This window comes from Notechis scutatus, chromosome 4, assembly GCF_049901735.1.
Source record: "Notechis scutatus isolate UNSWTSFEM ecotype Mainland chromosome 4, rNotScu1.2, whole genome shotgun sequence".
Lineage (NCBI taxonomy): Eukaryota > Metazoa > Chordata > Lepidosauria > Squamata > Elapidae > Notechis > Notechis scutatus.
In genome coordinates this window covers 73551981-73575779 of record NC_142012.1, presented here as the reverse complement: position 1 = coordinate 73575779, position 23799 = coordinate 73551981, and the positions used below count along the sequence as shown (strand labels likewise).

General features: G+C 49.4%; 1 protein-coding gene across 2 annotated transcripts in view; it reads left to right on the top strand.

The window, feature by feature from the left end:
- The first annotated feature begins 1708 nt into the window (after window positions 1-1708).
- The window catches only part of ARID5B (AT-rich interaction domain 5B), a 138422-nt gene continuing 116331 nt past the window's right edge, over window positions 1709-23799 (top strand). Inside the window, exons 1-2 of one of the 2 annotated variants that reach the window (XM_026674235.2) lie at window positions 1709-2262; window positions 2636-2890. In XM_026674235.2, the coding sequence (XP_026530020.1) occupies window positions 2242-2262; window positions 2636-2890 (276 nt within the window). In that variant the 5' untranslated portion in view covers window positions 1709-2241. Of the gene's footprint in view, window positions 2263-2635; window positions 2891-3266; window positions 3469-23799 lie in introns of those variants that run through there. The other variant, XM_087963767.1, reaches the window with a different exon arrangement.

Here is a 23799-nt window from a genome sequence, read left to right as displayed (position 1 = left end):
CGTTGAGGGGCGCTTCGCTCCGAAGCGTCTTTCAAAGGAAAGCTTTTAGCTCCTGCTCCTGGGGCGCCGGGGGGCGGGGGGCTCACGCCAAGACCCGCTGAGGAAAATGTTCCAGATCCCCGAATTTTCTAGAAACCCGGGCCAAGGACTGAGGAGACCCCGGATCAGGGAAGGAGAGGAGGGGGACTTCGGGAACTTTTGCACGGCACCCGGCTAAACTGCGGAGGCCGCTGGAAATCAAGGGGTAGAAATTAACCACAGCAGAGTCGCGAGAGGCCGAACGTGGCTTTTCCGAAGCAAATCCCTCAGAAAGTTGCCCTTTACTGTCGAGGAAGCCAAGCTCGGGCCGCCTTTCGAAGAGCGGGAATTCGGCCGTCCAAAACCCTGAAACCTCCCGTCGGGGCAGCGGATTTAGCCTCCGACCGGGGATCCGGAGCTCAAGGCCGCGAGCGGGGAGGACGAAGGGCGGCTAAAGCGGCCTCTTTCGCCTTTGCCTCCCGCGTCGGGACCGTCTGGCCCGCCAAATGAGCGGCAGAGTTTCCGGCAGCCTCTGGCGAAGCGCCCCCGCTTGCTCTCCCCGCCGCGCCCCGGGAGAAACGGCGCCAATGCGGGGATGGGATGGGGGTCCGGGAGGGAGAAGGCTGAAATCCCCCGTCCCGCCCGTCCCGGCGATTTATTCCGGCGGTCACGTGGCTCCAGTTTTTATTCTACCGCCATCCTGTTTCCAGCTGGATGCGGCGACTTCGGGGTAAAACGTTGCGAAAGCGCCTTTCGACATCCTGTAATTCGATCATGGCTCGGATTACAACTGTCATCTACTGTACAGACATTTATTTCTCTGAACGAAGACATCGCGGCGGTGTATTTCTCTCCCCCGCCCCGCCCCCCGCCTTGTACGGGGGCGGGGAAGGCGATCGACTACGGGAGCTCTGGGCTACTAACGCAACTGCACCATTTTCTGAAGCGGCGTCTTCCAGGGGCTGCGGGGGGGGGGCATCGCGGCTCCTAAGTTTCTGCTCAATGCCTGGGTCTGCAGCGGGTCCGCAAGAGCGAGAACAGCCCCGCCTGCCTCCCGCTCGGCTTGAATGTCGGGGGCCATTGAACGAGCCTCCAAATAGATCCACCTCTCCCTCCCCACACACACACATCCCCTCTGCGCTTTCCGCACCGCTTAGATGTATAAACACATTCGCGGCGGCGGCGGCGGCGGCGTGCCCCTGCCGGAAATGCGCATTGTACACACGTAACTGTGTGTACGTGTGTGCCCAAGACTTCCAGGGGCAAAGAAGGGGGGGCGCAGGGCGCGCTGCCGGGGAAGCCCCCACGCGCCGCGCAGTGCCCCAATATTGATTGATTATTCGATCCGCTCCTCGAGATCGCTGGCAGGATCCCGTGATCGCTGCGCTTCCGTGGGTGTCCGCTCACACCACGCCTCTGGGCTTCTGGGCTGTGTGTGTGTATGTGTGTGTGTGCGCGCAAAAGCAAACAAATGCATTAATATTTATATGTTTATTTAATCGATTCCCCCCCCCGTCTCCCTCCCCCCGCCTTTAGATGGAAATATTAGCGCCAGGCGGCTAATCTAAGCGACCAAATTCCGCCGAGGGAGGGAGGGAGGGGGGGCGCGGAATATGGCACCAAGGAAACGTAATTTAACTATCAAACCCATCTACATGTCTAATAAAAGCAAATCTGCTACAGAGAATTAGAAAGAAGAACAGCGCCTCCGACTCCCGGCAGGAAATGTTCTTTATATTAGAGATATACAAGCAGGTCCTGTCAGATGAAGACTTCACCAGACCGCCTTTCGGCTCGGCAAAATGGAGCGGCGGTTTGGTTCGGCACTCGGGGTCCTGGCGGGCAGCTCGGGGGAGTCGGGAGCTCGGGGGAGTCGGGCAGCGTAAGATTTTAAGGAAGAAGCCCGAGCCCGATTCCGCTTCGACCCGCTCGCCTCCCCGCAGTGCCGGGCTCGCGCCTTGAACCGCAGCGCCGGGGCAGGCGGACGGCAGCCGGCGAGGAGGGCCCGGATTGCGCCCCGGCTGGGCAATGGGGAGGCGGCGAGAGGCGCCGCGGGGCGTTGCTGGCTGTCCGAGGCGGCCCCGGGCCGGGGGATTCGGCTTTTCGACCGAGGCTGGCCGGCGGCGGCGGGGAGACATCGCTTTTCCCTGCCAGGACCTGATGCGATCCATTCAAGCCAACAAGTTTGGAGAATGTTGAGTTCAATCAATTCAGAGCGTCGAGATGGAGCCCAATTCAGTCCAGGTATTCGGTCCTCCTCCGCCCCTCCTGGCGGCGCCCCGCGCCCCGCGCCCGACCCCCGACCCCCAAACTTTCCGGGAACTTTCCCCGGGAGCTGCCACCCCCCTGGCTGGTCTCCCCGACCGGGGACAGGATGGGGGTGCCTCGGTCGGGTCCCTGCCCGCCGGACAGAGGGCAGCCGGCCAGCCCGCAGCCCCCGCCCCGCCTGGCCCCGAGTCGCCTCTCCCGAGACCCGACCCGATCCGATCCGGCGGCCGGGGGAGGGAGGGAGGGAGGGCAGGCGGGGGAGGGCGCGTGTTTTGGAGATGGCTCTGCGGGGGCTGATGCTTCTCTCCCTCTTCCCCCTCCCTTCCGCCTCCCCCCTCCCCCCCTGCAGTGGGTCGGCTCGCCGTGCGGCTTGCACGGACCGTACATTTTCTACAAGGCGTTTCAGCTCCACCTGGACGGCCGAGTGCGGATCCTCTCCCTCGGCGATTTTTTCTTTGTGCGGTGCCGGGCCGAAGACCCCATTTGCATAGCGGAGCTGCAGCTGCTCTGGGAGGAGCGGACCTCCCGGCAACTTTTATCCAGCTCCAAACTTTATTTCCTCCCGGAGGACACGCCGCAGGGCCGAAGGAGCGACCACGGCGAGGTGGGACCGCCGCGTCTTCCCGGGGGAGCGGAGCGGGAGTTGGGGGCGGGGGCAGTGTGTCTTGTCAGCCGGCCGGCCGGCAGGGGGAGGGCTTCGGCCGGGACGGTGTGCATCGCCCCCTCGCCGTGCAGGGTTCCGGAAAGCGCGGGCGGGAGACAGGGGTCCCTGCGGCCGGGCTCCCGGAAGGCTGCGGCAGGCTGGCCCGCCTGTCAGTGGGAGCGCGACGGTTCTTGGCGCAAGCAGGTCTGGGCTCTGCCTTGCTGAAGGTGCCCTGGACTTCCCGCCACCTTCCTCCCGCCCCCGGCCCGCTTCGGGCTGCTCGTCACAGGCGCGCCGCTTCCTTCGTCTCGGGGTGGGGGGAGGCATCGGGAGCCCGCCCCCTGGGCCGGCAGCGGAGTTCCGTGTTCACCTGGGGCGCCTGGAATGTGTGGAGAGGCTCTGGCGGCGGCGGCCTTCGGCTCTCGCTCTTTCCCATCCGCGGCGGGATGGAAGGCGGAAATTACGAAACGCAGGCCGGGCAGCGCGAGCGAAAGCGCCTGGGCTGCGGCCGGCCGGCAGGACCGAGTGCGGGATGACAGGTACCGGGACGGAGCTCTCGCCGGCTGCCAGGCCCCAGCCGCCCCGGCCGGCACGGGCACGAGCGGTGGCAGCAGCAGCAGCAGCAGCAGCCCTTGAGCCGCCACGCGACCGGCGCCCCTTCCCGCCTGCCAGGCCGGGGACCCAAAACGGGGGGAGAGGCGGCTGCACGGGAGAATGCGCCCGCTGCAGCCAGGGGAGCCTCTCACGGGGCGGCGGGCGGCGCCTTTCCCGGGCGGCTGGGTCCGAGGAGCGGGGCGCTGGGCTCCCGCGAGCTCCGGCCGAGATGCGGGGCTTCCTTGGCAAGACAAGCGCGGCGGGCAGCGACGGGAGGCGAGAGCTGGGCAGATAGGCAGCCTCTCCTTCGGCGTCTCCGAGCTTGAGCTCCGGTAACGGGCGAGCGGGCGGCAGGAAGAGGCCGTTCGTTCTGTCCTTGTAGGGCAAGCCAAGCCGGGGGGACCGGCGCTCCGAGTGCCCTTCTCTGCTTCGCGGGAGGGGCCGTGTAGGGCCCTCCGGACAGCTCTCCGGCGCCCCCCTGCTTTCGCAGCCCGGGAGGCCCCCCCCCCTCGGGCCCCTGTGCAGCGGTCTGCCGGCCTCTCTCAGGGACCAGGTGGCTTTAGGAAGTTGTTCCTTCCCCTTGGAGGGTGATAAGGAAGCGCAGGCGCTTCGGGCACCGGGCCCAAAGGGGGCACCGCAAAGCTCAGAACAGGGGCTTCGTTTGTACAGTATGTACAAAGGAGGGGAGGCACCGAGGTTGATCAGTGCTTAGGGCCCCAAGGAGCCTTAATCCACCACTGTAAGGAAGGGGGAGAGAAAAGGGGTTGCTTTTTTTTGTCTCCCTCAGGAAGCCCCGGAGAGAGAAAGATGCTCCGGAGGGAGCCAGGGCATGGGGGGGGCTGAATCGCTTCATGTATGTAGAGTCACCTGCATGTAGGAAGGTGTGTCAGATTCTAGGGGTTGGCCTTTCCCCTCCCCTTGAAAGAGGACAGCCTCCCAAGCCAGGCCCCCCCCCTGGTCTTTCACCTCTGAATGTGGTGTTCGTTCAGAGGGTGCAGGCGACCTGGGGGACCCTTCCCGGGGGGGGGGGGCAACGGTGGCCAAGAAACGGTGGTCGCCTCCTCCCTCTTGAGGGATCAGATAATGGAGCCCTGCAAGTGAGGAGCTGAAATTTTAGATAGATAGATAGATAGATAGATAGATAGATAGATAGATAGATAGATAGATAGATAGATAGATAGATAAAGATGAAATTCCTTGTAATGAATATTTATAACCCAGTCGAGCCTTGTTTTAATGAAAGGATGGGAAGTAGGCCACAAATCACTTTAATATGCCTTAATGATCATCTCACGTTATACGGTGTGAACATGGCTGAAAATTAATCCAACATTATGGGCTGGGATGTTCTGCACACGGGCTCTTCCTCTGCGTTCCCCACAGGCCCAGAGGGAGAGCAGCCCACTTGCTTGTAGGGATTCGCTGGTGTCTTTGGCTGGGAACTTCAACTGATGCGTCTGAACACCTTTCTGTTCTGGAGAGGTGGTGCCACAACTTTGCCCCAATGCTCGGCAGCAGAGTGTTCTCCTGGCACCACCTTTCAGCCCTCTGGAAAAGATGCCAGAGAGAGCAAAGGGGCCAAAGGAGGCATCCTTACTCCCCTTGAAGAGGCCTCCGTGCTCTCCACTACCTAGGCCCTCTTCTATAGAACAGGAATGGGAATGGGAATGGGAATGGGAATAGAATAGAATAGAATAGAATAGAATAGAATAGAACATGGAAGGGAATAGAATAAAATAGAGAATAGAATAGAATATGGAAGGGAATAGAATAGAATAGAGAATAGAATAGAGACTAGAATAGAATAGGAATAGGATTTAGAATAGGAATAGGAATAGGAATAGGAATGGCATGGCATAGAATAGAATAGAATAGAATAGAATAGAATAGAATAGAATAGAATAGAATAGAATAGAATAGAATATGGAAGGGAATAGAATAAAATAGAGGTTAGAATACAATTCTTTATTGGCCAAGTGTGATTGGACACACAAGGAATTTGTCTTTGGTGCAAATGCTCTCAGTGTACATAAAAGAAAAGATACATTCGTCAAGAGTCAAGAATCATCAGGGACAACACTTAATAAGAGTCACAGGGTACAATAAGCAATCAAATCATACTATAAAACAGTCAATATACAAGGATATTGTAAGGATACAAGTGACAAAGTTACAGTCCTACAGTCATAAGTGGGAGGGGATGGGTGATCAGGAGTGATGAGAAGATTAATAGTAATATTAGTGCAGACTTTGTAATAGTTGAGGGAATTATTTGTTTAGTTCGGGGAAAAACTGTTCTTGGGTCTACTTGTTCTGGTGTGCAGTGCTCTATAGAGTCGTTTTGAGGGAAGGAGTTGAAACAGTTTATGTCCAGGATGTGAGGGGTCTGTAAGTATTTTCACAGCCCTCTTTTTGACTTGTGCAGGATACAGGTCCTCGATTGAAAGCAGGTTGGTAGCAATTGTTTTTTCTGCAGTCCTAATTATCCTCTGAAGTCTGTGTCTGTCCTGTTGGGTTATAGAAGCCAAAATGATTTTATCATCTTTGGGTTTATATTGTTTGGGAAGAAAGATCCCATTGAGAAAAAGTGCAGGGCCAAAAAAGCAGTGTAGCTTCTTTCTCAGTACAACGAGGCAGTTATTTTGAGTAACTTAACCACAGTGATAATTCTTTTATGTAAATGACATTAACAGCTATTTCCGAAGCAGAGAGATGGAGCCATTTTAAGTGGAGAAGCTCCCTGCAACCATTTCTAAGCCTGTGGGCATGAAAATTATTCTGGGGATAATTCATAGGGAAAAAAATAACAGACAGGGCTTGGAACAAGAGTAGTGTAATAAAAAGGAATTATATGCTGAGCTAGTGCATAAAATATGGCTGAAATCCCTGCCCAGCTTCCGTTTCCTAAGGTGGATGATAAATCTATAAAGTCAGGGCCTTTCTGGGGGGGGGGTCAAAGGTCAGCAGGGTGGTTTGTGTTGAGCACACCGATGCTTGCAGCATGTCTGTGTGTGGGTCACAGGTAGCCAGAGATTTAATGGGGGCTTCTTGTAGGCATCTCTGTGGGTCTAGAAAGGGATATTGAACTGATATCTTGGAACGTCAGGCTGGGATTTCTTCTAAGCCAAAGAAGCGGTAGAACCCAGGCCTCCAATTTTTGAGTGATGGCAACCTCATTGGTAGCCAGTGAAGGACTGACCCAGCATGCCTCCCTCCCCCAGGAAGGGCCCCGCAGGAGTTGTCCATGGGACCTCAGTGGGTGTAAAGCGACCCATGCAGTCAGTTTGTTAGATCAGCTCCTGGCTTTCAAAATGTACCAGGAAACAGGGTTCCCTCCTGGAGCTTCACCCCTGATTGCTCGGGTGCAGCTCCACTGCTTGATGCAGTTGGTTTCCAGAGGGCTATGCAGAGCCCTTCAGAGGAAGGTCCTTTGGCTGCATCTTCCAGAGAGGTTGGAATTGCATCCCTGGAGGTTGACGCACTCTGGGGCCAGTTCTCCTGCCTGTTTGCATGAACGTTTGGGCTGAGCTGGAGAGGCTTTGTCAAAGGCTGCAGCATAACAGACTCACATTGGAGCATGGGAGCCACGTGCCAGCAATAAACAAGCCCTTGAGAGGTGTTTTCCAGCAGAAATGTCTGGAGCTACGTGGAGAAACCTGAAGTTGGCGGGGGGAAAGCCTGGGCACAATGGCTTTCAGCAAAAAGCAAGAAATGGGAAATATGGTCTTGGAAATGTTTAAACTCTCCATCTTGGGGGCCTCTGGTTTTACAATGAAGTCAGGACTTCTCGGGGTCATAAAAAAAGGGCCTGAAGCTGCAGGTTGCAAAAGTGACTAGGTGGACAATTCCACCAGCAGTTTGTAGCTGCAAAGGATAGGTTTCATCGTAGAAGCAGAATGATCATTTGTAGCTGGAAGATCTACCCAAGATTGGTTGAAGCTGCTGCTATCATTAGTCTAGTCTGCTGGACTTTGCACTGATAGGGCCATTTGGCACCTCTCCAGCCTTGGTTTGAGGCTCTAGATGGGCAGCCCTGTGGCCATGGGCCAGCCACACAACCAAAGTGGGGGAGGACGGTGATTATGTTCCACCTCCAGAGGATGGTCCGATGCTGCTCCCTAAAGAGTAGAAGCTCTGCCCTCCCTTCACAGATGACTAGGAAGAATGCGACTGTGTGCTTTGAGCCCAGAGCTCCAGCCAGTCTCTTCCCTGCTTGTGAAGTGGTAGCGATGGGGCCTGCGTGGAGAGGGACATGTATGGGACATGTGATCCAGGAAGCAGGCAGCGATTGGCCTCCCAATGCAGTGAAAGAAGTCCCCGCTTTTTTTAAATCTTTACGAATTGGGTGCTAGGAGTTGTGGAGAGCTCTACAAAGCTCAGAACTTTCTCGAAGCCTAGCTTGTGGCAGTTGTTCCACATTTTAATTGTGTTATTTTGGCCTGTTAGTCTTGAGCTAGTTTTGTCCCTTGGAGTTGTTCCATAGGTCTGTCCAGCAGGTTGTGCAAATCTTTAAGCAGGCAACGGTTGCCCTAAACTTCCTGAGTACCTGCCAGTGGTGGCCTGGCCCAGGCCAGGCTGTGTAGCAGAGACTGAATTCAGAATTCCTGGGCTCAAGTTGTATCTGTGCTTGAGGGCCTTCTGGGTAGACTCAGCTCCCTCCATTCCACCTTCAATCTTCTTATCGGCAACCACAGGCTATTCTATGGGGAGAAACAAGTGAGGCTCTTCAAACACTCAGAAACACAGATATTATACAGGTAGTCCTTGACTTACAATGGTTCATTTAGTAACCGTTCAAAGTTGCAACGGCACTGAAAATGTGACTTACAACTGTTTTTCAAAGTTACAACCTTTGTATCATCCCCATGATTGTGTGATCAAATTTCAGAGGCTTGGCAACTGGTTCACACTTACGACCATTGCTGTGTCCTAGGGCCGCACGTTTACTTTTTGCAACCATTTGATAAGCAAAGTCAGTGGGGAAGCCAGATTCATTTAGCAACTGTGTTTCTAACTTAACAACACCAGTGATTCACTTAACAATGGTGACAAGAAAGGTTGTAAAGTGGGGGCAAAGCTCAATGTCTCACTTAACAACAGAAATTTTGAGCTCAGTTGTCGTACAGCAAGGACTACTGTACATCCCCGCAGTGTTTTTGTAATTTAGCGTATAATGAAGCTAAGCTGGGGCCAAAGCAGATCTGCTGAATTGGTCTGATTGAGATGAAGCCGTGCAGGGAACGACTCTGTGGAACGGCTGCTGAGCGAACTTGAGATGCTGGTGCGTACAAATGGCGGACTTTCATGCTCGGCTGCGTCGCTTATGGGACTCTAATAGCGGAGAGTTCTGCTGACCTTCTGCCCACTATAAGCCATCTAAGCCAGGAGTCTCCAATCTTGGCCACTTTAAGCCTGTTGGACTTCTGGGAGTTGGAGTCCTCCAGGGTTAAAGTGGCCAAGGTTGGAGACCCCTGATCTAAGCCACGGCTTTCATTTACTCCTTTAAAACCACGGTTTTGTAATGAAGGTTGAGAAGGTGTGGCATGTCTTCCATGAATCTCACCGGAGTACTGTGGATCTGGGTGTCCAAAATTCTTTTGTTGGAGAAAGGCAGTTGTTCCTTCATGCCTAACAGCCAGACTCTGGTAGGGGAAAATTCCTCACACTGACAACAACCTTCTTGATTTGGTGACTCTGGAGCATTAAATTCTTGCCTTGGTGAATAAAAGCCTCTGAACATTTGCACCTCAAACATATCAAAGATCCTGAGCAAAATGGAAAGTGTTTTTTAAAGATGTTTTAATTGAATGTTTTAAATAAGCATAGGGGCAAATTAATTTAGGGTATGCTTTACTTTCAGTTGCTTAGTTACACTGCAGCATATTCCTAAGCACAAGTGAAATAAATTGGCTCTCCTTTTTGTAGCCTTAATCATATTTACTGAATTGCCTTTGGAGCAAAAGTACCCAGGTTTGTTCAGGGCTTCTCATGGGTGTGTGCCAAATGCTGAGGAGGGAGAGATATTGGCCTTGCTGGCACTTGGGGTCTTCTACATAGGCTGCTATTTGAAGGGGAGCTACCAACACTACTTAAAGATGCTTCTCCGAGGCAGGGGTCACCAACATTTTGGACCTCAGGGACCACCAAACTCATAATTTTAAATCCTGTGAACCAGAGACCCTGGGAAAATCCCAGAAAAAGTCTGCAGGAAAATTCCCCACCCTATTTTTCCTACTGATCGATCATTCTTTACTTGGGATCGCAGGATACCATCTCCAGCTCCATCCTCAGGGAGAGGGAGAAAGAGAGGAAAAAAAAAGAGAGAGAGAGAGAGAGAGAGAGAAACTTTTGGCTTCATGCAAGGAAAGCAGCAGAAGCAGCAGAAGTCTTTCTTTCTCTCCCTCAAACTCGGCCACAAATTAGTCTTTGTGAGACTTGTCATGCTGGCGCAGCCTCTTGGAGCAGGAGGCCTTGCAGGGTCCCAAAGACTCATTTCTGGCGGAGTTTGGGGGAGAGAAAGAAAGACTTTTGCTGCTTTCCTTGCGTGCAGCCAAAAGCAGAAGAAGAAAGAAGCGGAAAGAAGCAGCCCAGTGGCCAGGCCAGACGCATGGGGTGAGTGGGGCAAGTTCCCCCCCTCTGCCCTTTCCCCCCTCCCCTCACTACCTCCTGTTGTTTGCAATGCAAGTGACACAAGCCTTGTGTTCTCATGTGGGCTGCACAGCCTTGTGTTCCCACGCAGCCTGGATTAATTGCTTTGGGGGTGACATTTCTCTGCTCCAAGGCATGCAACTTCCCAAGCTTTACATCACAGGCCCAGTGGTGGTATTCAATTTTTTTTGCTACCAGTTCTGTGGGCCTGGCTTGGTGGCCGTGGCAGGGGAAGGATAACGTAAAATCTCCATTCCCTCCTCACCCCACTAACCTGCTTTCCAGCTCCGTTCTGCGTAGGGCAACCAAAGGAGACCCAGACGATCAGCTGGGACTCAATGGGAGGCAGAGAAGAGATGGGGGCGGGGCCAGTCAGAGGTGGTATTTTCTGGTTCTCCGAACTACTCAAAATTTCTGCTACTGGTTCTCCAGAACTGGTCAGAACCTGCTGAATACCCCCCTCTGCACAGGCCCCAAAGAGCGACTCACACACGTTTTCTTCACCTTCCGGCTGGTTTTATGGCCGCCCCACCCAGCTTGAACCCTCTGGGTCCAATTGGGCATTTCTGATCTCTAATGCAGGGCTTTTGAGACTGGGTCCTGTGAGAACTTGATGGTGATCCATGAAAGCTGAAAGGCGCAAGAAAAAAGTTAAAACAAGTACAGCCAATTTTCTACCTTTGTGTCCTGATCAAGGGGTTAGGGTTAAGAAGAAGTTCCAGGTGAGATCAGCTTTTGGTGGCTTTCATCTACTGACAGGGATGTTAGATTTGCAGAATTGGATGCAAAGGGGGCTGATTTTGCATGGGAGTTTGTGTGCCGATGTGCACATGCAACCCAGTGTTACGTACAAATCTGGCTAGAGGATTCTGGGAGTTGAAGTCCACTCATCCCCAGGTTGAGAAACACTGCAGTAAATAGTACTGGGTTCCTATAAATATCCCTGAGATTATATGCATGTGATTCTGTACAAAAATGTCACTAACTGTTGGACTCGTTAGCTTAATCCACTAACATGTCCACTGAATAATTGTTGGGGATAGTTTTATTCTCTAAGGACAAATCTAAATTAGTGATCTAATTATTTGGGGGTATTTTGGTTTCTTTTTTCAAAATTATTTGGATATTACTGTGCCTTTTTCATAAAACCAATTCATTTCTTTTGCCTATTAGAGTGACAGAGTTTAAATCTTGGGTTTCTTCTGCACATTTTAATGTTGATGGTGAATAATGTCCTGATTGATTGTGATATCAGACAATGGAAGATTATGGCAAAGACCCAGCCGCACAAGCTCAATCGAATTATGTCAAAACTGCCCCATTGTTCTGTTGTACTGAGAAACAAGTAAATTATTTACAGATATTTGCTAATTAAAGCACATATTGTTTTTCCCAGCACAATGGGACACAATGGAAACAAAAGCCAAAAAAAGAAATCCGCATGCATAATTTCACTGGTCGAATGCAGAGGGCAACACTTCTTGCTAAGAAAAAAATATTGTCTGTCATCTGCCCAGAAAGGGCTCTTCTCGGGGTAAGGAGAGCAGGCAGAGAGAGCAGCCTGCTGGGAGTCCAAGGCACTGGGCCTCCAGGATTCCCCAGGCTTCAGGGGCACCTTGTTGTTCGTCTGGGTCACCCAGCACATGCTGGTCTGTTAGTGAAATGGTGTCGAGAAGCATTTTGAGATTTGACCTCACCCTCCCGAAAGGCAGATGCTGTAACAGCCCCTTGAAGGCAAGTAGAGCTCAGGCAGCTCATCCTAGAAGTCTTCCTAGGTGAAGCTGGGCTTCTGCTGACTGAAGGACATCCAGACTGACCACGGGGGAAGGGCGGCAGCTCTGCAGCAGGATTGGGGCTAGTCGGGGGAGAGGGAAGGGAGCGAAGGCCCTCCCCTTCCCATCAAGCTTGAGGAGGTTGCCCTGTAGCAGACCCAACGCATCCACAACTCTTGCATAGTGTTGTTGGCCCTCAGGCCTGTTCCCCTCTCCCCTTGCAAAGGGAGCTTGTGCTGATTTGAGGTGAACCAGGAGCCCTAGATTCTCTCCCAGGGAAGGGGCAGCATAGCCCAAATTGGCTAAGTCCTTCCATTTCAGAGTCACATCACTGGGATACAGGACGGATCATTGGGAAGTAGAGTTTAAGAGTGTGCAGGGCTCTTCCAGTAGAATCAGGGTTGAGATACGGGATGGAAATCCACCTGTGTTGGTGCTAAACTGTCCGTCCCTGTGGATAACATCATGTTGTTGAATGCCTGGATCTAGCCCGTTAAGTCAGGCTTCATAGTCCAGCAGTAGAATGAAATTAGACTCCGAGCAATAGATGTGTCAAGTGTGTTGAACACTGAAAGGTGCTGTACAAATGCTGGTGACAATTATCTGAAACCATGTAAGTTGCACAGTCATATTCCACAGATGGGGGAACCTGCTGTCTGTCTTCCAGAATGCCATATGTGCCATTTCTGTGCAAAAACTACAAATGGCAATTCTTTATATCTCAGAAACAATTGTCAGTTAATTAAGCCTCCAATTTGCATGTGTTCAGGTTCTGTAATCGTAGCGTTCTTGTGTGTCTGTGTGGTTTTTACTGCCAAACTTCTGTTGGCGGAATTTGAGATCGTCCCTCCTGCTAGAAAAGCTGCCACTCATCTGGGATGAGAGATGGGCCTTGGAGGAACAATCCGAATGTTCAGCCAAAATGCCCTCTTCAAAATGGAAGCGTTGGCTGAACTCGGAAACTGAAAGATTTGGAAACTCAGCGTTGCCTTTGATCTCTTCCTGGGATTTGCCTACTCGATGCTCTTGCGGGTGGCCAAGGAGGACACCTGAAGATGGGAAGCGGTCCAAGCGTTGCTTTTTCACTGGTTTTAGTAGATCTGAGAATGGGGATATTTTTTCTCTGGAGGTGGTAAAAGTCTTCTCCTAAAGGTTACTCCCTAGAAAAAGGAAGCCCTGAGGGTTACCCTCAGCTCCCTTGAAGGAATCCTCCAGCTGTGTCAAATAGATGCAGTCAAGGAAGTCTCCCATCGGTTAAGAGCTTTCCATAAAGCTGAACTTGGCTTTGGGGAAGTTTTCAAGAGGGTTGCACCTCTTCTTTCCCCCTGAAGAATACTGCCTCAATACACCTCTTCTCTTGGATATGGCCAACAGGTAGTCTTCTGGCATGTGACTTGGGCAATGCTTTGCCACAATTTTGGGTGAATGATTAGGAACAAGGAGGAAATGAGGAGCTGACATGATCCTGACGTTAGCTGATCCTGAAGGATCCTGGAATATGACCAAGAGATGAGTTTTGAGGGTGGGGATCAACTTAACAGATTAACAGAGTTGGAAGGGTCCTCTAGTCCAGGGGTCCCCAACCACCGGTCCGCGGAACAAGTCCTACCGGGCCGCTGGTTGCTGGGCGCCGCCATCTTTTTTTGATGAAAAAGTGCTTCCGGTGAGCTTTTCCGGGTAGAAAGCTCACCGGAAGCACTTTTTCATCAAAAAAAGATGGCGGCGCCCAGCTGATGCCGGTACCGGGCCGCGGCGCCCAGCTGATGCCGGTACCGGGCCGCGGCATAAAAAAGGTTGGGGATCACTGCTCTAGTCCAACCCTCCCACCCAAGCAGGAGGCCCTACACCATTTCTAACACATGGCAATCCAATCTCTTCTTGAAAGTCTCAAGTGATGACGCTCCCACAACTTCCCGAGGGCAACTTCTGTTCCATGGGTTGATTGTTCTCACTGTCAGAAAGTTTCTCCTTATTTCCAGGTTGAATCTCTCCTGGATCAGTTTCCATCCATTCTTCCTTGTCTGGCCTTCAGGTGCTTTAGAAAATAGCTTGACCCCTTCCTCCTCCCTGTGGCAGCCCCTCAAATATTGGAAGATGCTCTCCTGTCTCCCCTGGTCCTTCTCTTCACTTCCAAGCTACTGACCTACAATTTGTTTGACACAAGTGGTTGCATGGCACAAAAGGCTGAGCACGTGTAAATAACTAAATATTTAATCTGAGTTCATTGTTGTTGCTATTTTAAACATATACAAGGGCTCAGCCTGGGATGTATGCATTAAGAAAAGGCTGGAGACATCAGTGGACTACAGCACATTCTTTTAATTTCCTAAAGAACTAAATGAGCTGTAGCCAAGTTCCTGTTTGTGTTTTCCTCATTCTTTAAATCTCAGTCCTGTTTTGATTGTTCCTGTGTTTAAAGGAAGCTGTGGAAGAGACAGAGTTGCCAGCTTTTCTTCTGAACAGATATTGCTATTCTGAGTTCTTAATTCTAGGGTAGAAGCAGGCAAAATGTAGTAGAGGAGCCCAGGGAGAATTAGGAAAAATGGAGGGCGATCCTGAACTCAGTATACTTCAGGATGGAGCATGGGCAGCCCCGGATAGCAAATTTCTCACTGAACAACATACATTTTGGGATCAATTGTGGTCATAAATTGTGGGCTACCTGTGCAGCATTTCAGATTGATGGGTTTTATGCATAAAATGTAAATGGAGAGGTGTGTCACAGAAATGCCATGGCTGGGAGGGAAGAGAGGCTGGGAAGGAGAGCCAAAGAGGGCTGAGTTGTCATTCCCCCCCTCCCCCCCCCGCCCTTCCTCCCCCCCACTCATGTGAGGGCCTAAAAAGGCATCCAAGCAGTTGGCCTGTGAGGGAAAACGTGAAGAGAAATGAGAGAAACAACTTTCAGGGCTTGCAATTTCACTTAGGAATCATTCTAAGTAGCCCACAGGAAGCATGTTTCGTGCATATTTAAATAGTTTATTTAAAGTAGCATGTGAATGTAAAATAATCGAAGGCGGAGGAAATGAACCAGGGCAGCCTCGTCTTGGGCCTGTTTGAAAGCCGCGGCTCCCATTAATCACGCCTCCCAAGACTCACACTGGGGCTGACAGTCACTAAAACGTGTCCAAACAAATCAGCTATACAACTTACGATGTGGAATCGGCTTGCTCAAAGCAAGCCACGGTTTATTATCTACGCTCAAGAGGTCCTCCTCAAGTAAAGATTACACGACAAGCTGTGCTGACGGGGAAACAGGCAGGCAAGCTTGCAGCCAGAACTTCCCAAGCGCCAAACTAGCACTTGGCTTCAGACGGCTGAGATATGTGGCGTGAAATCTGAATTCTCACTTAACTTTCAGAGTGGGACAACTGGTCCAGACCCAGCAGCAGTTTTGATATTTTGATTTTATATTTAACTTGTGGTTCCCCCCCCCCCCACACCACCTCAGTACAAATGTAGATATAAATTATTGCCATTGCTTGAATGGCACATCAGTTGTCGAAACGTGCTGTCTGAAACAAAAACATCATTCCATGCAGAAATTCATTTTTATCACAGGAGTTCCCCCTAACAGTGGCAATTTTAATTTTCCCCATCTTAACATGGGCTTCTTAATTCAATGCCCTATCGTAATAGCTTTAACCAACGTGCAATTCGTATATTATAATAACTGGCTCGATACCCGTGCTTCGCTATGAAACTATGTGGTCAGGCTTAGTTTTTAGAGAGGAAAATAAGGGGGCGGGGAGAATTGTGCCTCTGCCTACCAGCATCAGTTGATACTCATCTGGCTAGGGTCCTGTCAGTGTGTGAGAGTGGAGGGCTGTTTGGAAAGTGAAATAGTATTTGCTATGTGAGCATGAAGGAGACAGCAAGGAGCCTGGCCGTGGCTTAGCTCAACTGTTCTGTGCTAAAGCTGCTTGGTGCTGTGAAACTGAAACTCCTCTCCTCTGCTTGTGTTTTGGATTTGAAAGAGATTTCTTTTCAGGTGGGGAGGGGGAGTATAACTCCTTAGCATCAGAGCGTGTTAATAATAATATAGGGAATACTAATGCTCTGATGGTCATTTTGAAAAATCCTTCCTTAGTGAGCACCTAGAAGCCAAGAGTCAAATTTCAAGTTTGTAGGCTTTACAGTTCTTGAGATTTTGTGATGATGCGTGGGTGGAATTTTGCTTTTATATATATAGAAGATACTCAAGCATTTTACATTTTTCTCAGTCTTAAAACAAATTTTCTCCATCAGATGGAGAGCAGGTTATATCTCCCTTTGGGGCTGTCAAAAGTTCCCTCGATCACTTGTCCCAGCAGAACCTCTAAAGAGGCAGGCGTTCTTCTCACTGTGTACTACACAACCAGGGCAAAATCTGGCCTCAGGGCGATAATCTTCTGGGCTCTTCCTGATAAGCAACAAGAATTCCCCCGCCCATAAGTTTTGAGTCCAAGCCCAAGTTGAGTAGCAAAGACAACCAGCAAGAGGATGACATGTTTTTAAGGAGAAGATCTGCAAAATAGGTGGTGGTGCAGTACAGCAAGCTACTTCTGCAGCCAGCTGCTTACAATTTGGCAGTTCAAATCCCACCACGCTCAAGGTTGACTCAGCCTTCCATCCTTCCAAAGGTGGGTAAAATGAGGAGCCAGATTGTTGAGGGCAAGAGGCTGAGTCTGTAAACCCCTTAGAGAAGGTTGTAAAGCACTGTGAAGCAGGATATAAGTCTAAGTGCTATTGCTGTTGTTATTTCACTTCTTGCCCTCAGGCGAGAAGAGACCATGCCACAGGAGGTCCAGTTCAATGGGTGTTGAGTCAAGAAATTCACCAAGAGATGCAGGATGTCCATTTAATGCTTGCTCATTATGGCTAAATAGAAGAGATTGTTTACTTGTTCTTCATTTGCAACAGAGTGAAATCTCTCTCAACTTTCAATACAAGATTAGTAGCTGTCCAGCAAGCAGCTCAGCATGTTTCCCTTGGACAATTCTTATTTGAAGAATTGCCTGCTTTGTTTTTTCCTCTTTGGGGGGGGACGGACGGGGGGGACACAGCAGCACTTTCGTCCTCTGCACTGACTTACTGGAGCTGAAACTAAATTACTTTGAGCTGTCTCTTTATGTTTGTTTTAATGATTCCTGAGGATGTTTATTTTTTTTTTTTAAATTTATTAATTCAATTTCAGTCTGCCCAACTGTCAATGACTCTGGATGGATTACAATAAAAAATAGGGGAGGGGAGGAAATCCCCAACAGATACCAAAGAACAGAGCCAACCAGAAGGCTAACTCAGCATGACAAGAAGCCAAACCAAAACCTTAAGGGCTTCTTAGCCATCCTGACACTGACCAACTCCAGCCCAGATCTGCCCGGGTTCATTGACTGGCACAGTGGCCTCTCTACTGACCCCTGGCCTGAACTTTGACTGAAGGACTAAATAAAGTATCTAGACGATCCGTTTTCTCCAGCCTGGTGAACTCTCCAGCCCATTTCTTCCCAAAGGTTGAAGACTAGATGGAAGTAGGCAGAATGATTGGGATTTAGAGGAATTTTATTTCCCAACATTCAAACAGAGGCACATGGTTTCACTCCATATAAAATTAAATGTGGGGGGTCCTAGATGATCAGTTTGTAAGTCTGTGGAACCCAAATTAAAATCCTTGAGAGGGATCCGTTGTGGTTCTCCTGCCTTAGTTGCAATTATCCCATTGACTCTTAGGGCTCAGTCATATATGTTTCTTCCTAAAAGCTCCGATTCTCAGAACCAAACAGATTATGTGAATGGGGAATCCCAGCATGATTGCACAATACACCTGGAAAATTTCAGTGGCAAAATCTGGGGTTTTGTGTGACTTTGGGAATATTGACAATGGCACGAAGGATGAATTTGTCCCAATAGGAAGGGCAGATATTAGAGCCAATGTTCTTTAATGCACCTCTGGTTCCTCCTTTGTGGCTGCATTGTCAATTCCAAGAAGACGCACATTCTGTTGTAAATGTATAAATGTTACAAATGCAACTGAGATTCAGGGAATGACTCCTCATGTCCTCCGCTGTTGGGGTGGACCTGAGCTCCTGGGAAGAATGGTGTAAATTGCTTCAAATTTAGACTGGAGGTTGGCTTTGATGCCTCAGTTGATGTATTACGGTTGTTTTTAAGCTTTGCTTTCATGTTGGTGTGCCTTTTATGCCTGCCAAGGGGGATTATTATTAGCCACCAGGGTGGTGAGTGGCCACATAAATTCTCTAAGTAGATCAATGGCTTTTCTCCTTTTAGGAGGGTCTGCCAATACCCAGGTGGCAGTGGAACCGAGGTTGTCACGGTGGTGTGTGTGGGAAGAGGGATTGGTACAGGACATCTGATTTACTCCAACTGGAGCCACTGTGTGAGGATGAAATGGAATCAGACTGAGAGATCCTTCTTGCAGGTCCTTGGAGGGAGGAAAGTGTGGAGTGAAGTGGGCCCTCTGGAAATAGTGGCCCAGCAACAGGAATGTAGCTGGACAGTGGTGTTCTTGTGAGACAGAATGTGCTGTCCCAGCCAGTCTATGGGAATTGGATAGTCACTTCGGAATTATGAGCTGTCCCCTTAAGGGAATGCATCATGGTAAATGTAGTTAAAGGTATCCTGGGAAATGTAGTCCACGTCACGTGGCCACATCTGTAATCCCGATTGGTCACTGTTTTGACCCTCGATGGGTTGGGGGGAGTTTTCCTCACTTTTGCCTGAATTCCCTAACTCATGGCAGGTGCTTTCTATCGCTACGAGATGGGTTAGGTTAGGAGATAACCATCTTTTACTTTTCTGTATTCTTTACAGAGGTAGATAAACTCAACAAAACATCCATAACAAAGTACTTTTACTGGTTCATCAGGTATCCTCATAACTCACATTTGTGATGAAGTTCTTCTTTAATGACCAATCCTTTGCATATCTGTCTTGTAGGTAAAAGCTCGGGAGCCTGTTTTCTCTAGCAAAACTCTCAGGCCACAGGCGCCACCAACACGAGTGATGTCAAGCTGCCCCCCCCCGCCCCCCCCCCAAGGTCAAACGCAACCCTGATGCAGCCTTCGAGTTTGACAAAATGGGGAGGGGGGAGATAGATGTGTATTAGTAAGTCCATATTGTAGGTAAATCCATTGGCACATATTTAGCAAAATATAAACTATTGGCGTTTACCTGAAGTAGAAGAAAAATTAGATGGTCTTTGGCCGTGGTTCATTTGCTTAATGCGGAGGGATGTCTAAAAGCCCTTTCTTTCCCATCTTCACACAGGGGTTGGACCAAGCTGGGCAGCAAACAGATCATCTCTGCGGGGACTTCAGAGTTGTGTCCCTTAAACGTCCCTCCCTGCTGCAGCTGGCGGTCAAGCCGTTGCCTCTGGTCTCTCCTGGGACAGCTCTGGGTCTCCTTGGAATAGGCTCTTGCAGAATATATTTAGAGAGAGAGAAAGGGGGGAGAGCGCAAGTTGTTACATTATCAGCAGGAAAGTGTATTTCTCGTAACTGATGATAATTAGCACCATAATCTTCAGTCCAAATAGACAATTAGGCAAAATAATTATGTCTCTACAAGATGTCTGTATAACGTTAGTAACTTAGTATGTTTTAGCAACCTAAATTATTCTGTTCTTCTATTATGATAGGTTGACTATGTGTTTTCCCCTAGAATTTAATTAATCTCCCCATTCTAAGAATCGATTAAAACTTGGGAGACTTCCATACTCATATTTTTTAACATGTATAGACAAGACTGAGAGGTTGTGATCTGGTCATGCATGAGCAGGTCTGATACTCATAAACAATTACGGCTATTATATTCTCATACAAAACAGCCACTCAGCTTCCAGCTCTTTTCAAAGTGTAGTCACAATTGCACTTTTCAAAAAGAGAGAGAGAGACACACACACACCCATCAAAATCTCTGCTTACTCTCTGCCACTCCTGCAGCTTCCTTGGGACCTGCCTCCCAAAATTGTGTGCAGACTTTGCCCACCAAAGGGGGTCTCCTCTTGATCTCACAGAAGCTTTTCTGTCACCACCTGGTTCAGGATTATGCAAATGGAAAAGTCAGAGTTTCTAGAGCAGGGGTCTCCAACCATGGCAACTTTAAGTCTTGTGGAGTTGAAGTCCATAAGACTTAAAGTTGCCACGGTTGGAGACCCCTACTCTAGTGGCAAAGGTGGGTATTCAGCAGGTTCTGACCAGTTCTGGAGAAACGGTAGGGGAAATTTTGAGTAGTTCGGAGAACCGGCAAATCCCGCCTCTGACTGGCCCCGCCCCCATCTATTCGCTGCCTCCCAAATCCCAGTTGATTGGCTGAGTCTTCTTTGGTTGCCCTGCACAGGAAAACAGAGCTGGAAATCAGGTTTGTGGGGTGGGGTGGAAATGGGGTTTGTACAGTATCCTTCCCCTGCCACGCCCACCAAGCCATGCCACACCATGCCCACTGAACAGGTAGTAAAAAAATTTGAATACCACCACTGTCTAGACTAGAGGGCATCAGCCCATCGAAAGCAGTGATACCCACACAGCCCAATATTTACCATCTCAGCACTGATTTCTAAAGCATACATTTTTCAAGTTTATGTGCCGACTGTCATGTATTAATCAAAATAAGTTCACAATCTTAAGCCTGGAGATGGTAAAGGTTCTTTACAGTGGCCTTGAGTAGACAGAAATTGAGTAGATAGAAATTAGGAATAGAGAATTATAATTGGAACTGAAGGAACATCATTTGTTCAAAAGGAAGTGAAGTGGTAAAAACGGGGAAGAAGCTGCACTGTGAGTCAGAAGTGCCCACTTCTGCTCAGAAAATTGGGAATAAAATCTGGTAGTGCAGCAAAGAGCATTTGAGTTAGAAAATTGGGGTGGGGGACCCTATCAAATCGATGCCACTGTTAGGGCCTATAATTGCCTGCCCATCGCAATAGATGTGAGTGGTGCTTCTTAGAAGCAATTTGCAGCTCTTTCAAAGTTGTAATGACGGGGACATTCATTAGAGAGATATGGGACCCAAAAAAAAAAGTGCACAGAAGAGCAACAAAGATGATTAGGGGACTGGAGGCTAAAACACATGAAGAACAGTTGTAGGAATTGAGTATGTCTAGTTTAATGAAAAAAAGGACTAGGGAGGACATGATAGCAGTCTTCCAATATCTCAGGGGTTGCCATAAAGAAGGGGGGGGTCAAAGCACCTGAAGGCAGGACAAAAAGCAACGAATGGAAACTAATCAAGAAGAGAAGCAACCTAGAAAGAGAAATTTCCTGACAGAAGAATTAACCAGTGGAACAGTTTCCCTTCAGAAATTGTGGATACTCCAACACTGTAGATTTTAAAGAAGAGATTGGACAATCATTTGTCTGAAATGGTATAGGGCAGTGGTGGCTAACCTTTTTGGGCTCCGTGCGCACGTGTGCCAGCACCCGTAAGGCAATGTGCGCGCGACCCTTGCCCATGCGCATGCAATCCTTTCCCCCCTTACCTGTACTGCGCCTCAGCTGATTTTTGGCTGGTTTAAGGCCTTTTTTGGCCTCCCAGAGGCTTGAAAAAAGCCTCTGCAGGCTTTTCAGGACGAATAATAGGCCTGTTTCGTCACTTCCGGTATTACAAGAAGTGATGAAATGGGCCTATTATTCGGCCTGCAGAGGCTTTTTTCAAGCCTCTGGGAGGCCAAAAAAGGCCTCAAACCAGCTGAAAAATCATCTGTGAGGCGCGCACCTGCGCAGTGAGGTAAGTTTGCCTGCAGCTCACGTGTCGGCACAAATGGCTCTGCGTGTCAGCTGTGGCACGCATGCCATAGGTTCACCATCACGGGTATAGGGTTTCCTGCCTGAGCAGGGGCTTGGACTAGAAGATCTCCAAGACCCCCTTCCAACTCTGTTATTCTGTTATTCTGTCAAAAACTCTGCTGTGATTGTCCTAGTTGACTCCTTTCTCCAGGAGAGGCGGAAGAATGAACTCAGTAGAGAAGACTGAGGAACGGAAATATCCGGGACAATCGGAGAAGGCCAAGTATAGTTGAGTGTATACCTTGGATTTTCAAAAAGGGGGGTTTAAAGTCAAGGCAACAAAAGGAGGGTTCTGTGGCAGAAAAAAACTCAAGCTAGAACAAGTTAATGTGCCGTGCAACAATTCCCTTTGTCTCAGGGAAGAGATGAAGCATTTACAAGAAGGAGATCACAAGAAGGACGGTAGAAACCCTGAAAATTTATACCATGGGAAGAGCGCAGGCAAGCAGGTAGTCTGGAGCCTCAGAAATGGTTTCAGAAAATAAAAGCTCAGAATGAGAAAGGTTGGCCAAAGATACTTCAACAGGTTTGTTCAAAGTAGAAAGGAAAGATTCTGCGTGGCAGCCATTAAATGGACACGTCAGCAACCAGAATTCTGAAAGGGGTAGAAAAGAGCCAAAGAACGGAGAAACGGGGAGGCCACTTCTAACCAGAAGAAAGTTGGAACCAGGGATTGGGGGAGGTGTCCAAGTGGAGCCAGACCACCTGGGTGCTTTCGTTTGGATTCCTCTGCTGGGCAGGAGGTTGGACTGGATGATCTCCAGGGCCCCTTCCAGTTCTAGGAGGGTCGTTGCTAGGAATGGGTACATCCTTTCAGGGTCTCAGTGGTGCCAACGCAGGAGGAAGAGAAAGCAGCACATCAGGGTTCCTGCTTATGGTACCTGGATCTGAAATGGGAAGAGTTGGGCCTTTCTGTGCACCAAATTATGCAACCTGGCTGCCGCAGGCTTAATGCAGTTGGGGCCAGATACAAGGATTTTCCAGCCCTGTGGAGGCCAGGAATGCCAATACCAGAAAATGCTAAGCATACGTTTCAATTCTCCCATCAGAGGTGCTTTAGTTGAATTGTGTGTATTAATATTATTAATATTGTCACATGTCATTTTGCTGCAGAGACCCTTTGTTCTGGTCCTGTATATTGATGGAAATGATGATAATTATAACAAGGTTAGATTATGATGATTACCGCTGTGTTATAGGCACACTGCTGTAACCTATGGCATTTTATAGTTATTGTTTAATAATAGCATCATAGTAAGTTCCTCCAGGTGTCATATAAACTAAACCCTCCATTTGTAACACTACAAGCAATTGCATGAAAGAGTCAAGAGGGGTTTGGCCACCCAGAACATCCTCAGCTTCACATTGGAGCTATGCCTCCTTTGGGCTAAATCAAATTGCAAGACACAGCAAAGTTCACACACACTTTCCATCAATGGAACAAGAGATTCCAATCCAACAAGGGGTTTCTACTTGGGGAGGGAGGCAGCAGAGTCAAAGGAGAATGGGATAAGATCTGTTTTCATTTGAATCAGATTTTAGTGGCCAAATAGATCTGACGGCCATATGAGTCCAGAGGTCGTTTGCTTGTGGGATGGAATCGTTGGTTTCTGGCAGTATGGAATGTATAGTCTTTCTGCAGGTGCCTTGCATGGCTTGGCCTCTGGGCATCAACCCTGGATCCTCAATAACAGGATTATTCGTTCCTGATGGAGTCATGAATTGTGCTCATCTTTTAGTTGTTCAATGGTCAGCTTCGTTCACTTGGGATCAGGGGTGCGATTCAACCAGTGTAACAACCGGTTCAGTGAGCGCGCCAAATGTGTGCTTCTCGTGCGTGCAGAGTGTTTGCTATTGACCTTCTCCAGCAATCCCTGTGTGTTAAACAGCTGACGCATGGCAATCCGCTGTGCTGCGCAGATCAGCCGAGCTTGAAAAACAGGATATAAAGCACAGCTCAGAGCCCGGGTGGCCCCAACAGCTGATCATCGGAGCAAACTGAACCGGTTCTCTCCCAGCTGATCCTTGGAGCTACTGGTTCGGCTGAACCATGCCAAACTGGTAGAATCCCACTCCT